The 14,365-nt window shown below is 46.7% G+C and overlaps 1 protein-coding gene across 2 annotated transcripts in view; it reads left to right on the plus strand.

The window, feature by feature from the left end:
• Positions 1–14,365, plus strand: part of BRINP2 (BMP/retinoic acid inducible neural specific 2) — a 142,316-nt gene that overhangs the window by 120,180 nt on the left and 7,771 nt on the right. For both annotated transcript variants that reach the window (XM_024976864.2, XM_059875808.1), the window contains exon 5: positions 12,045–12,150. In XM_024976864.2, the coding sequence (XP_024832632.1) occupies positions 12,045–12,150 (106 nt within the window). The remainder of the gene's footprint in view (positions 1–12,044; positions 12,151–14,365) is intronic.

Here is a 14,365-nt window from a genome sequence, read left to right on the forward strand (position 1 = left end):
GCAAAGAGCCACATGGCATCTTCCCTAAGGCAGGCTCCCACTGAGGGAACCTCAGCGAAAGGCAACCAGGGCCACTGCTTTCCAGAGGTCACATTATAGTGGGGGAATGAACATAATAAACTTGTAAAAGTCAGCAGAGTCACTCCAGGTTATGATGTAAGGGGAAAACAGGGTCATAGGTGCAGACTTCTGAGGCGAGAGGGGCAGGGGAGGGCACTTGGGGTTTAGACTGGGGTCTGAATCCTTAGAAGCCAGCTGTGTGTAGATCTGAGGGAAGGGTGTTCAGGAGGAGGGAATGGTAAGTGCTAAGGTGCTGAGGCAGGAACCATGGTGAAAGCCAGGACTGCTGTGACTCCAGAGAGGTGAGCAAGAAAGATGCTGGTGCAAGATGACGTTCAGAGGTAGGCTGGAGCCGGCTCACATGGCTGGGATAAGACTTTTAATATAAGTCAAAGCACAGTAGAAAACAAGCAGAGGAGTGATGGGATTTCATGTATATTTGAAAAGCTCAATACTTCCTATGATTTAAATAACTGTAACGTCCATCCCATGTTCTCTAGAAGATTTCTAGGACAGTTCATGTTGTATAAGGGAAGAGAAGAGTAGTGATGATACTTGGGATCACTGGAGATTCTACTTCTAAACATAGAGTGAGGCTGTTCAGAATCAGTCTTATACTCTGCTTTTATCCCACCCAAGATTCACAAGGAAGTTTTGTTCATTCATTCATTCATTCAATAAGTATTCAAAATTTTTTAAATTTTATATTATAGTTGATTCACAATGTTGTGTTAGTTTCAGGTGTACAGCAAAGTGATTTAGTTATACACATTCATATATCTATTCTTTTTCAGATCCTTTTCCCATATAAGTTATTACAGAGTATTGAGTAGAGCTCCTTGTGCTATACAGTTGGTCCTCTTTGGCTATCTGTTTTACATACAGCAATGTGCATATGCCAATTCAACCTTACTGAACACCTGTTATGTGTCAGGCACTCTTCTGGGTACACTGAGAATCCAAAAGTGAGTTACAACATATAAGGTCTCTCCCCTCATGAAGCTGAAATTCTAGTGGTGGAGACATAATTAAACACATAGATAATGTTGGATGGGATTATTGATGGAAAGACACAAAGTCGGGGACGAGTATAGAGGGTGATGGGAACATGGTACTTTAGGGAAGACCAGATCAGAGGTATCAGTGAAGCGAGGGCGTGAGTCACAAGGGTATCTTGAGTGACTGCATTCAAGACAGAGCAGGGAGGGAGTGCAACTGCCCTAAGTGGGAGTGTGCTTGGTATGATCCAGGAGCACCGGTAGTGTGGCTGGAGTGGAGTCAGAGTGAAGAGGCAGATGAGGCAACAGTGGTTGCAGGGGCCAGACCATGAGGGCATTGCTGATGACAGAAGGGGGTTCCTGGAGCCCAGTGGACCCATTACTGCACTGGCCAAGATGAACAACAGTGACTTGGATGAAGTTGGTGCAATAGTGCTGATGTGAAGCTCCCAGGTTCAGGTTATACTTGATGGTAGAGCCTATCCAGGTAAGAAACTGGAAGAAAGGAGTCAAGATTAACCACACGATTTTTGGCCTGAGTAACATGATGAACAGTGATTTCATTAACAGATAACACTGGGGCGAGGTGCCGATCTGAAAGAAATGAGGAATCAAGAGTTCAGTTTTAGACACACTGGATTTGACATTCCTATTAGATATCTAACAGGCGATCAGCTATACACACCAGGATTTCAAGAGAGAGGTCGATATTGGAGATGTAAGTTTGGCATGCAAATATATCCACATGTGTAGGTGGCATTTAAAACTATAGGAAAGGATGAAGTGAGATCACTTGAGGACTGAATGCTGCTGATAAACTGGACCTAGGGCTTTGGATCATGAAGTACATCAGTTTTCAGCAATGGGCCAAATGAGGAGGATTCAACAAAGGAAGCTGAGACAGAGCATAAAGGTAAGAGGAGAACCAAAGTTGGATTACAAAGCCATGTGAAGAAAGGGCTTTCCAAAAGAAGGAGCAGGCAACTTAAGCAGTCAGATTGTGAATATGACCTTCAACTTGGCAATGTGGAGGTAACTGGTAACCTAAATAAGAGTAGTTTCAGTGGCATGAAAGGTATAAAAGGCTGAGTAGAAAAGGTTCAATAGAGAGAGTGGAGTGAGCATTAGAATCGTGGAGACAGTCCTTGAAAAGTTGTGCTATAAAGGCAAATAGTAAAATAGGTGATGGCTGGAGAGTGATGTGGGATCAAGGGAGCTTGTGTTTTTGTTTTAAAAATGGGAGATATTCCAAGATATTGGTATGTTGATTACAATGACTCAGTAGAGAGGGGGGAAATCATGGTGCAGGAGAGACGGGAGATGACTGCAGAAGCAATTGAGGAGGTGAGAGAGGTGGTTACTCCAGGCAGGAGTGGCGTGGCAGGCCTCACATAGGAGCACAGACACTGCATCCCTTGTAGCATGAGGCAGTACAGAGCACACAGCACACACGCAGTGAGAGGACAGCTGTGACGGTGGGGGATACCGGTATCCTCTTCTGATGTATTCCATTTCCTTGATGAAACAAGCAAAGTCCGTGGCTAAATGGAAGAAGGAATTGCTGAGAAAAGAATGTATGAAATGGTTTTTCAGAGAGTTAAGGTTATCAATTGACTAGATAAATGGAGTGAATTGTCGAGGGGCACAAAAGGCCCATTTGAGGCCCATGGTCATAATTGTTACATGAGGCCAATCAGCAGAGTTGTGAGTTTTATCAGCTATATTCAGCCCTTCATGTTCAGACAAGCATGAGATAGATGGAGAGTTGAATTAAACCAAGATGTGTGTGTGTGTGTGTGTGTATGTGTACAAGATGAGAGGAAAAATAGGCAAGAGAGTTGAAAGTATATAGAAAGAGTGATTATAGTGATGGATCAAGGGATTTGAAACCATTAGGGGATGATAGAAAGTGAAAAGTTGACTAGGTCAAAAGATTGGAAGTCTAAATAGGTTTGATGACTTGTTACAGGGAAGAGACTAGAGGAGGTACAAGTGTGTGATGTTTAATATAGCAGTTACAGAGGGTCAGGTTCTGGGGCATGACCATAGGCATGGGAGGCCAAGATGGGGTTCACTGGAGGACAAGATGAGGAGGTGGGGAGGGCAGGGTATTAAAGGATCACCTACGTGGATGCTGAAGTCATCAGGAATGATTCAGATCTGTTTGTGGTAAGAAAGATGGTGATAAGCAAGCTAAACTCTGAAAGTCCTTAGTGAGGGAGAGGGAGTAACAAGAAAAATAGATTGCGATATGGAGGTGTAGTGAATGATAGTCCTGAGGGTTCTGACCTCAGAGGGGCCAGAGGTTAGAGAGGAAGGAGGACCATTGGTCCTAGAGAAGACTGTGGGGGAGACATGTCCTCAGAAGCTGCCAAGTTGTGCTTAGGACAAAAAGGTGAGGTGGACTCCTGAGAATAGATTGAGGTTATAGATGTTCTTGCCAGGACTGATCATGAGATTCAGAGGGCATGATGGAGCATAAGTGGAGAGGAGGGGTCAGGTTGGGGGATGTCCAGGGTCTGGGGTGAGAGTCTGAGAGAGGAGGAAGACAGATGTTCAGGCAGACTTGGGGTACATTTTGGAGGCTGGTGTCTCAGCTTAAACTGATAAAAGAAGGACTGTAATAGCATGGAGTGGGTTTTACTAAGAAGACAGAGCTATGTAGAAGCCCCCTCTCCAACCCTCTAGTGGGCTGTGTTAAAGTTGAAGAAGAATTGGCCTTATCCATTCATGAAAGGTAGACCTGGATGAATAACCCCATGGTCCCATTAATGTCCCTTTCTAGCCTTTGACCTGACCAACTTTTCTCTATCATTCCTCCAGGGCCTCGTTGTCCATCTTAGATCCCTAGATCCATCACTAGAATTACTCCCTTGCATGTCATGTCTTCAGCTCACTTATTGCCTCCTCTCTGTGCTCATGGCCATTCAGAATGTCATCAACTCTTACCTGATTTTCTTGCATAATTAGTCTTCCCATCCTCATTCTCCACTCTGCTCCCTGATTCATCATCTATGCTGCTTGCATGAGTACAAATCATCATTCCACTGCTTAAACTCCTTCAGTGGTTCCTGACTATACATGGGGTATGGCTCATCTCCCATTCAGGGAGGTAGTGTGATGCATGGGAAAGAACCCAAGAGTCTGAGCTCAGCTCATGGCAAGGCTTTGAACAACTTACCAAACTTCTCTGAACTCCAATTAGTTCCTTCTAAAATCATTGAACAATCAGAATAATTTCTACTGTGAAGGATTTCTGGGAAGATCTAATAAGAAAATATATAGACAGCATGAGCAACTGGACCTTGAAAAGGAATAATTCTTCTGCTTAACAAGATGGGAAGGCAATTGAAGACCTACTGTGCCTGTTGTCTTCTTAGTTTTAGCTCCAAGCAATCCTTTTACACTCTTCTCAACCCTTGCTTCCCCCGCTGCCCTGGCCCCTGTCACAACCCTTCACTAACCATTTATACCATTTTCTTGTGTCTCCCTTCCCCAGCACCTGCTCTTTTTTGCTTGCAATGGTTGTATGTTTACCTGAGTGGCTCTTCCTACCCCTTCTTTGTTTGGCTCAAAAAGGTAACTCTTTCATGAAGCCATTCCTGACTGCCAAGGTAGTTAAATGCCCCTCTTCGGTATTTCAAGCATGCCTCCTTTATAGGGATTGTCATTTGAACTGAGTGCTCATTAACAAGAGGACCTCTGAGACTCTGAGGTCCTTATGGGAGGGACTGGGTCTTAGGCATCTTTGGTTCCCAGTAGGAGTACAGAGCTTGCCACATTATGGGTCATGAGTCAAGGTTCGTTGGGTGAATGAGTCACGGACCCCACTTATCACAAAGGTTGGGCTCAGTGTGTGTGCAACTGCATGTGAGCATGTTAAGTTGAAAGAAAAAGGTAGCTTGAATGTCAGGATTGTCTGCTAAGAGGATTCTGGTGAAGGATAACAGAGCTCTTAAAAACAAGACACTGGATCCAGTGTAGACCCATGGGCATAGTAAAAGGACAGTAACACTCCCAAGATGCTCTGTTTCTTGTTGTAATACATCTCTACATTTTCATCTCTACCTGCTTCACCTTCCTGCTTCTCTAGTTCAAGTTCTTTCCTCTGTTTATTCTAGACTTTCTGTATGCCACGGACTTCGGCCTGCATTTAGCTTTTTCTTGCTCTGAAGCTGGACCTGGCTGAACGTTATCTTTCTGTTTTGTCTCAGCCAGTGCCATCAGGACAAAGAGCCCTCTCTTGTTCACTGTAGCAGTCTCAGTTCCTGGTACATGCTGCTAAGTCGCTTCAGTCGTGTCCGACTCTGTGCAACCCCATAGACGGCAGCCCACCAGGCTCCGCTGTCCCTGGGATTCTCCAGGCAAGAATACTGGAGTGGGTTACCATTTCCCTCTCCAAGGGGATCTTCCCAACCCAGGCTCAAACCCGCATCTCCTGCATTGGCTGGTGGATTCTTTACCACTGAGCCACCAGGAAAGCCCATTTCCCATCATGCTGCTGCTCTTGCTGCTAAGTTGCTTCAGTCGTGTCCGACTCTGTGCGACCCCATAGACGGCAGCCCACCAGGCTCCGCTGTCCCTGGGATTCTCCAGGCAAGAACACTGGAGTGGGTTGCCATTTCCTTCTCCAATGCATGAAAGTGAAAAGTGAAAGTGAAGTCGCTCAGTCGTGTCCAACTCTTAGCGACCCCATGGACTGCAGCCCACCAGGCTCTTCGGTCCATGGGATTTGCCAGGCAAGAGTACTGGAGTGGGCTGCCATTGCCTTCTCCTCCTGGTACATAGTAGGTGCTTTAGTTACTCTGAATTTCATAAGTCTCCATAATCACTGCTTAAGTTTTCCCTCACCCGGCCAGTATCATAGTTCTGAATTCCCCAGAGGAACCTGGTTCAGGATTCACCTTAGTCCAGCACAAAGACTGGGAGTTATCTCAGCCATGGCTTCCTGGACTCACCTCTTTAGCAAGGACTGTGGTGACAGTGAGAGGTGGGCAGGCACTCAAATCCTGTCTGTTATACGCCTGTAGATGCACGTCCTAGAAGTAGAGTCGCTGTCCATCTTCTCCAAAGAGGGGCCACCATCCTCAGAAGCCTATTCTTGGAATTCCTGAGTCACAGGTGGGAAGATGACTTGTTCAGTTTCCACTGGGCTACTTGACCTGGAGTTATTTCTGTTTGGGAGCACCATGGGTGCTCCCCATGGGCTATATAGTTCAGAGAACCATGAAAAAAAAAAGGCATTTAGTGTCTTATTCCACCTCTCAGTATAACCCACAGTCCTTGTTAAAGGGCATACCCTAGACTAGGGAGCAAAGGGAGGTGTTGGCATCCCATCCCATGGCTCTGCTCCCTCCATATGGTTGACCTGACCATTCCATCCTGATAGTAATGGTACCCCACTGGAGACCACTTCTTTGCTTTAACACCCAGCACTTGCAAATCCAGACAGCACCCCCCCACACCCCACCCCCCAACAGTAGCACACCCTTGCGAGCTCAAACTCTGCTGCTGGTGCTGCAGCCCCTGCCACCTGCTTCCTCTACTGAAGGCTCCTTTGCAGGGGATGAGCTGGCTTCCAGCGCAGTCAGTATTCTGGGTGGAGGTAGGTGGGGGTGAGGGGGTCTGCCCACCTGCTCAATTTTGGTGAAGGAAAAACTCTCGAGTCAATCTGCCGGTTTCTTGTTTCTCTAAGCAGAGGTGCTCTTACTTTCTACCCTTTGTTAGCAACTTCTTTTCACTAACGGCAAGAAAGAGGCACCCTACCCCCTTTTGTTTATCTAACACATGCCCAAGACCCCACTGAACACCCCCTCTGGTGCAAGGTTTGCCGTGGGCAGTACGCATCTCTGTTCCAGGATGTGTCACGTTAGACTGCAGCTGTTTCTGCGCCTGTCTCCACCTCCCCACACGCAACATCGGGCTTAGGCAGCAGGGAGTGTCATACGCATACAGTTCCAGGTCTCTTCGCTGTGCTGGGTGTGTGGTGAGACACCCACTAAAGTGCCTGATGGGGCTGGCAGGCTGCCCGGTTTAATGGGAGAGAAACTTCCTCAAGTGAGAAGATAGGGACTGGGTTTCAGCCTTGATATTTACTATTCCTGTGACCTTGAGACGTTAGTTATTAAACTCCATGACCTGGATTTACCAACTATTTGACTCACCTGTACAGGACTGAGATTCAGCTGACTTGGCCACCATACAGTGGTGAGTCATCTTCATGTAGTCTGCTATGTGCCGCTCTAACCACCTTTATCCCTACCCTGGAACCCCAGGATCTCCTCGAATAATAACCAGAGGACTGATGCACGTTGGGATCATTGCACCTCACTATGGCCCTATAGCTGACACTTCTTCTGATTAGTGAGCACACCCCTGTCCTCCCTGCTGATACACACTGTGAATAACATATGGTGAATATCACCCCTTACTCTGCTGTAGGATCGGGTGGCACCAAATGATATGGTTTACATGAAAACACTTTGCAAACTGGAAAGGGCTGAACACAGATTCATCCTATCCGTAATTCCTGGGAAGGGATAAAAGCCCAGAAGAGGGCAGGGGCGTATTTTGTAGTTGTAGCTCATGTGTGCATGCTAAGTCACTGCAGTTGTGTCCGACTCTTTGCAGACCCTATGGCCTGTGACCTTCCAGGCTCCTGTGTCCTAGAGATTCTCCAGGCAAGAATATCGGAGTTGGTTGCCAGGTCCTCCTCCAGGGGATCTTCCCCATCCAGGAGTTGAACCTGTACCTCTTTTATCTCCTGCACTGGCAGGCAGGTTCTTTGTCACTAGCGCCACCTGGGAAACCCCAGTTGTGACTCACCCTCTACTTAATTGAAGACTGAGGAAGGAATTGGCGGGGAGTCTGAGAGGCTCCTGAACTGCCTGAAAAGAACCCACACACAATTTTGCATAGACCTCAGGATGGCAAGAGGGAGCTGTTCTCATAAGCATCCTTAAAGTGACTTGTCCAGATTCCTGCCTGTAGCAGCCTGGGATTCAATTTGCAGCTCTTTGAATCCCACACACTCTCAGATGTGCTTCTCTGGCCAGCCCTATCGCCACAATTAGAAGCCCATTTTACTGGAGCTTAGCTGTGCAGCAAGCCAGCCCCCCTCCCCACCAGGTAGGATGGGAGCAGCCAGAGAGTGAAGGGCAAGGGGAGGAGAGCAGGCTCACCCGAATGAGGCTTTGCACAATCCGGCATTTATGGAAAATTGGATGTGCTAATGAACCTGAGATCCATCAGGGCTTTCTGAAGGCAGGACGGTTTCTGTCAACAGACCAATTAGCACACAATTATTTTCTCTTTCTGAAAGCTTATCTGAGGCTCTCTTTGAGCTGCACTTTCCATTACCTCTGCTGGCCCTCTTTATAATCCGCCAAAGCTGTCTGCCTCTTCTACAGGAAGAGACACAGGGTTTCCTGGATCAACCTGCCAGGGACTCTGGGACTTTCATCACTCCGCAGGTTCGGGGGTCCTTGGCTCATCCCGCTTGTCAAGTCAGTGCTCAGGCACCATCTGCAAGAGGACCCTCTACAGCTCCCCTCCTGCTTCCCACCTCCTTGCTTCTGTGGGAGGTCAGAGGTGGCTCAGGGCAGAGGAGCCATGGAAAGGGCAGTGACTCTGGGATCTGGTAAAACCTGAGTGAGCCTTCCTCACTTGTGGAGATCTGGCTTGAATCATTCCCTCTAACAAGAAATGAACAGGGGGATCGCAGTTTCTATCTGTTCCTTGTTCCCATCCTTGTGCTGCAATTAACAAAGTAGAGCTACACACACCCTTTCAATGACTCACCTAATTGATTATTCTCTTTAGAACTGATCTTCGGAAATGGGCAAGTAAAGGTCAGAAAATTGCATGGGAGCCGGCCCTAGAATGTTGAACAAGATGGTGGTGGGGTTGGGGAGGGGGCAGATGAATCAGTGGTAGGGAGGGAGGGACAGGGTGGAATGAAAGAGCGGAAAGTTGCTGTGCTCTGTTCACCCCCTTGGGAGTTGTCCTACTTCTGCATAAGGCATGTAGCTTTCTCCCTGCATGGACCCGATGCTGGGAGTGGGTGGGTAGAAAAGCCAGTGCAGAACTCAGTGGCAGTGTGGTGGCCAGCTTACCTGGAGGCGGGGACAGGCAAACCTCCCAAATACCACACACCCCCATCCCACTCTGTCTTTCAGCCCACTCCATTCCAAGAGAGACAGGCTTCCCCGAATAGCTGGGCTAGTCCTTGGCCACAGCTCCTATAGGAATTTTTGCACCATATAGATAAAGAAAGCTTTACCTTGAAATAATCCTGGTTCTGCCTTCCCACTGCAGTAGCCAGTCGCCAACTCACTCAATACAGAGACATTATTCAGCACCAAGTGCCCACCTGTAGAGGGAGGGAGGCTCATGTGTAACACTGGGATTATGTCAGTATAAACATGTTTCCACTTGTCTGTAAACTCCTTATGGTTGTGACTGGCTCACTGTGAGTTTTGGATTCTCCTGGAATATTTCATAAATGAATAAATGAGTGAAAGAAAGAATGAGTGAATCAAATGAACCGTAGCCCTGCAGCTGACTGTGTGACCTTGAAGAAATCACTTAACCTATCTGGTCTTGATTTCCTCATCTGTAATCATAATATCTAAAGTCTTCTGATACAATGCACAAATTAGATGACTCGTGAGAACCTACTATATAGCAGGGAACTCTATACAATGCTCTGCGGTGACTTAAATGGGAAAAGAAATCCAAAAAAGAGGGGATATGGGTATATTTATAGCAGATTCACTTTGCTGTACAGTAGAAATTAACACAACACTGTGAAGCAAATATATTCCAATAAAAAATAAAAGAAGTCTATACAATTTGTCTTATGCCTTGTTCACCTTCTGCAGAGAGGGTAGATCACTAAAATGTTTTGGATGAGCTGGTCTGTTGACACTTGTTTTTTAGAGTGATGTCATCTACATGCATTTAACTCCATTTTCAGCAGCCCTTTGATATGCCCTCAAAGGAGACACTGGGGCCAGGAACTGAAGTCTGAGGATTCAGAAGTCAAAATCCTGTCTCATCTACTCAATAGTGCTGAGTCTTTGGGCCCAGTATCTTCCTAAACCTTGTATCTTTCCCTGAAACATGATAGTAGTGCAATCTGTCTCAGAGTTAGTGTGAAGGTTAAATGGGACGATCTTGGAGGATGAGCCTGGGAACTGTAGAGGGGTTTCCTGCCTCTGTCATGGCCTTGATCCTATTCCCCATCCAGGCTGGGTCTTGCTGCTTCTCATGCCCAGGATCTATTGCTTGCCCTGTAGTCTTTCTCTTCCAATTCTCCTCTTTGCTCTTATCCTTTAAGACCAATTTATGGATCACCTCCTCCATGAAGCCTTTTCCTATTACTTTAAGCAACAACGTTTTTTTCCCTTTTCTCTCTTCACTGTATTAGTATCACACCATCTCTCATTTACTGTGTTCCAAATGTAGTTTTCAGGACTAACTATACTAAATTCTCTTTAATGATGTCACTTACACTTTGGAATTCACTGTGATAACTGGCAGAGTGGCAGACACATTACATCTCACACTATCAAGCCCATATGTTGTAGATCATGCCGCCCCTTCTTTTTCTGAGAGTACTTCCCCTCCATTCTCTTCCTGTCCATGTTTTACTCATCTTGAAGGAACAACTCAGTTCCTCTCTCCTCTGAAACTCCTTCCCTTGCTTAGAACTGCACTTTCCTCAGGGCTCATTATGACACGTTGCCTCTTCCCCACCTGGAGGTGTATCAATCAGTTGGGTATGTACCTGTCTTCCCATAGGTTGTAACCTCCTGGAGGATACACAATATAACCTGTACATCTTTGTGTCTACCTCTCCACCCCTCAAAGCCTGAAACATATTACTCACACACACTCTAATTTATTGAGTATGTATTAGGTGCCAGCCACTGCGTTAATTGCTGTTGACAACCTCATGAGCAAAATAACTATGAATGACCTCTATGGAGCCTTTCATGTGTGGAGGACTCAGGCTTTAAATACTTGCAGAAAAGGATGAAAAACTCCAAGTCATCTGCTTGCTGCAGAGCAGAGGTGCCTGGAGCTAGGCGAGAAGGTCAGAGGTATCAGAGCCGACTTCCTTGAAGAACTCTGAGAAAGGCACTCTATGAATGTTTGATAAATTGCAGGGAATTGAACAGTGGCTGCCCAATAAATACCAGTTGATTGGTTGATTGATTGTTGGCAGAGCCTCCAGAGATCCTGAAAAGAAAGGGCCTCAGGTCCCCATCAGTCTTATTACATAATTATTTCAGTGCATTTAAAGCTCCCCATTTTTCATCTTATACTTTAAACATCAGGGAAAAACTGATAGTCCAACTTTATAATATTTTAACATGACTCTGTGGTGTTTTGGAATATTACATAGCTATAAGAGATTATGTATATTTAATATACTTATTAAAATATGCAGTAAGCCCACGGCTGATTTTCTCTAAGGACGTCTCAGTGCCGAGGTGGAACTTAAATGTTTAATATTAATAATAATACTCATAACTCATATTTCTCTAGTGTGTTTCATCTTTGGGATCCCTAAAGCCTGTGAGCACCACATCAAGTGGCTACAGCTGGGCTGGCCAGTGGGCTGACAGCATCTGCATCTGGCCTCCGGTCTTCCTCTGGGGGAGGAGATGGGGGAACTCCAGTGTGGAGGCTCAGCTTCCTCTTCCTACACTGAGTTTCTTTTTTTCAGACACAAAGTCCCCCTGGCTTCTCTGAAAGGCTTGCACTTCTGGACAGCTGCTGCTGCCAGCCCTACACCACTGATATTCCCTGTCTCAGAACAAGGGGAAAAGTGGCTTCATGCTCCCAGGGTAGGACGAGCCATGTCCTTCCTTGGGCCAGTCCAGGACAGGACACAGAGCCTGAGAATGGCTGACCGGAAGAGAGCAGGGCAAAGGGAAAGCCTTGGCTTGTTGTCTAAACCCGCCCTTCCTTCTCTAGGTCACGGAGACCAGAACTGGCCCCCTGGGCTGCAGCAACTACGACAACCTGGACTCAGTCAGCTCTGTTCTGGTACAGAGTCCAGAGAACAAGGTGCAGCTGCTCGGTAAGGTACCCTGTGGTGATTTTCACACTTTCCATAGCTGGTTAAAAAAAAGAAAAAGTTTAGATCACCCAAAGGAAAAGGTCCCATCTGCCCCATTTGGCTAAACCCTTCCAAAGACAAGAACTACCCCTAGTTCATTCTGAAGGAGATCAGCCCTGGGATTTCTTTGGAAGGAATGATGCTAAAGCTGAAACTCCAGTACTTTGGCCACCTCATGCAAAGAGTTGACTCATTGGAAAAGACTCTGATGCTGGGAGGGATTGGGGGCAGGAGGAGAAGGGGACGACAGAGGATGAGATGGCTGGATGGCATCACTGACTCAATGGACGTGAGTCTGAGTGAACTCCAGGAGTTGGTGATGGACAGGGAGGCCTGGCGTGCTGCGATTCATGGGGTCGCAAAGAGTCGGACACGACTGAGTGACTGAATTGAACTGAACCCCTAGTTCTGGGACCTGTAATTAACAACTTCCCATCACTCTTTGGAGAAAACTTCTGGTTTTCATGGTTTACTTTACACCTCAATCATTGCTCAAACCACTTGACGCCTGAATCCTCCTACCTCCCAGTCCTGCCCAAGATCTCTGTCACTATGCTACTGTAAGAGCACACCCATCCTTCTATGCCTTGATCTAGCTGGGCAATCTCCCTTGTTGTCCAAAGAACCCTCTGCTTTATCCTAAGGACACAGTGGGGAACAGCTGGTCTTTGCAGAGTGATCATGGGACATCGTCTCTAGCTCAACTAAGAGCTACACAAAATGTGGGGCTACTGGTTATCCTGAGAATGGTCCCTACCTTTTGTTACTAGTCTGCATCCTTCCATGGGAGATCAAAGCCAGGAGAAGAGTTTGAAAGGAATGGGAGCCTCAACCGGGGACAGAACAAGCAGAAACAGAAAGGCAAAAGGAACAGGAATGACACTAGGTCTGGATGCTGGGAGATAAGGGGATGCACTCAGGTGTCCCCCAAGCATCCCAGGGGCAGAGCTATGTAGATGGAGTCAGAGCTGTTTGGCAGTGGGGAACATTCATTCTTCTTAAGGCCTAATGGAATTGAACTCTGTTTAAGATATGATTGTCTTGGTATTATAAAATCAATAGCCCTCACCCAGGATCTACGATGACAAATTCCAGCCAACCTAAGTCAGATGCAACCCCTGAATGCTTTAGGCATCAAGAAACATAATAAAAAGGAGGAAAAGCCTCCTTTCTTAAAAGCCTCACAATGCAATTAGCATCCCTCTTCTCCTAGGTCCCTGGGTGGACTGGGTTTGTGTCTGGAAATTAGCGATGAGTGAAGTTCAGAGTGTCTGGTGGTTCATTTGGAATAGTTTATGCCATTTAATTTTATAGCCCATCACTCATGCAGACATTGCTCAGGGCACTTATTTTATAGCAATGGGAAATGTTATGGGGAGGAGGAGGGAGCTAATGGGGGAGGTGAGAGGAAAGGGCTTGGAGAGGGGTGAGTGTGGGAAGCAAGCACGTGTGGACAGGGTACATGGGGAGGGCTGCCCAAGTGCCACTGCAGGGACATCGTCAGGAAAGAGAAACATAGGAGCAGTTCTGAACAGGAGTAGATCTCAAACAAGAGCAACAAACATCTACTACAGCTGCAATTCTAAGTTTTATTTTAAGGTCTGCTGACACCAGGATACATCCTTTGGACTCTGATTTCCTGCCAAGGTCAAGGTTGTGACGATAAAGAGCCGGCAGATATTTGATGAAAGGGGAGCCCATCCCATCCAGAAGTCCTCTTGTCCCTCACTCTCCTGGCACAGTGTCTCCTAGGGTCCCTATTCAGGGAGCCTCCTGTGGGTCTTACCTCGAACGTGGCTAGCTTGCATCCCAAGGCATGCCTGTGATTCATTCACCTCTTCATAGGCTTCCAACAGCCACCACGTCTAGCTAGAAGCCAACTAGGAGTCTATCCTGCTGCTGATAAACCAATGTCCACCACTCCAGCGGTGCTAGTGTTAAAGAACCCGCCTGCCAATCAGGAGACACAAGAGACATGGTTTCAATCTCTGGATTGGGAGAAGGGCATGGCAACCCACTCCAGTATTCATGCCTGGGAAATCCTATGAACAGAGGGGCCTGGTGGGCTACAGTCCATAGGATTGCAAAGAGTCAGACATGACTGAAGTGACTTTGCAAGCAGGCACCACAGATGGGTAGGAAAACTGAATCTTGGAGTAACTGAGTGGATTATATT

Source organism: Bos taurus, chromosome 16 (genome assembly GCF_002263795.3).
Source record: "Bos taurus isolate L1 Dominette 01449 registration number 42190680 breed Hereford chromosome 16, ARS-UCD2.0, whole genome shotgun sequence".
Lineage (NCBI taxonomy): Eukaryota > Metazoa > Chordata > Mammalia > Artiodactyla > Bovidae > Bos > Bos taurus.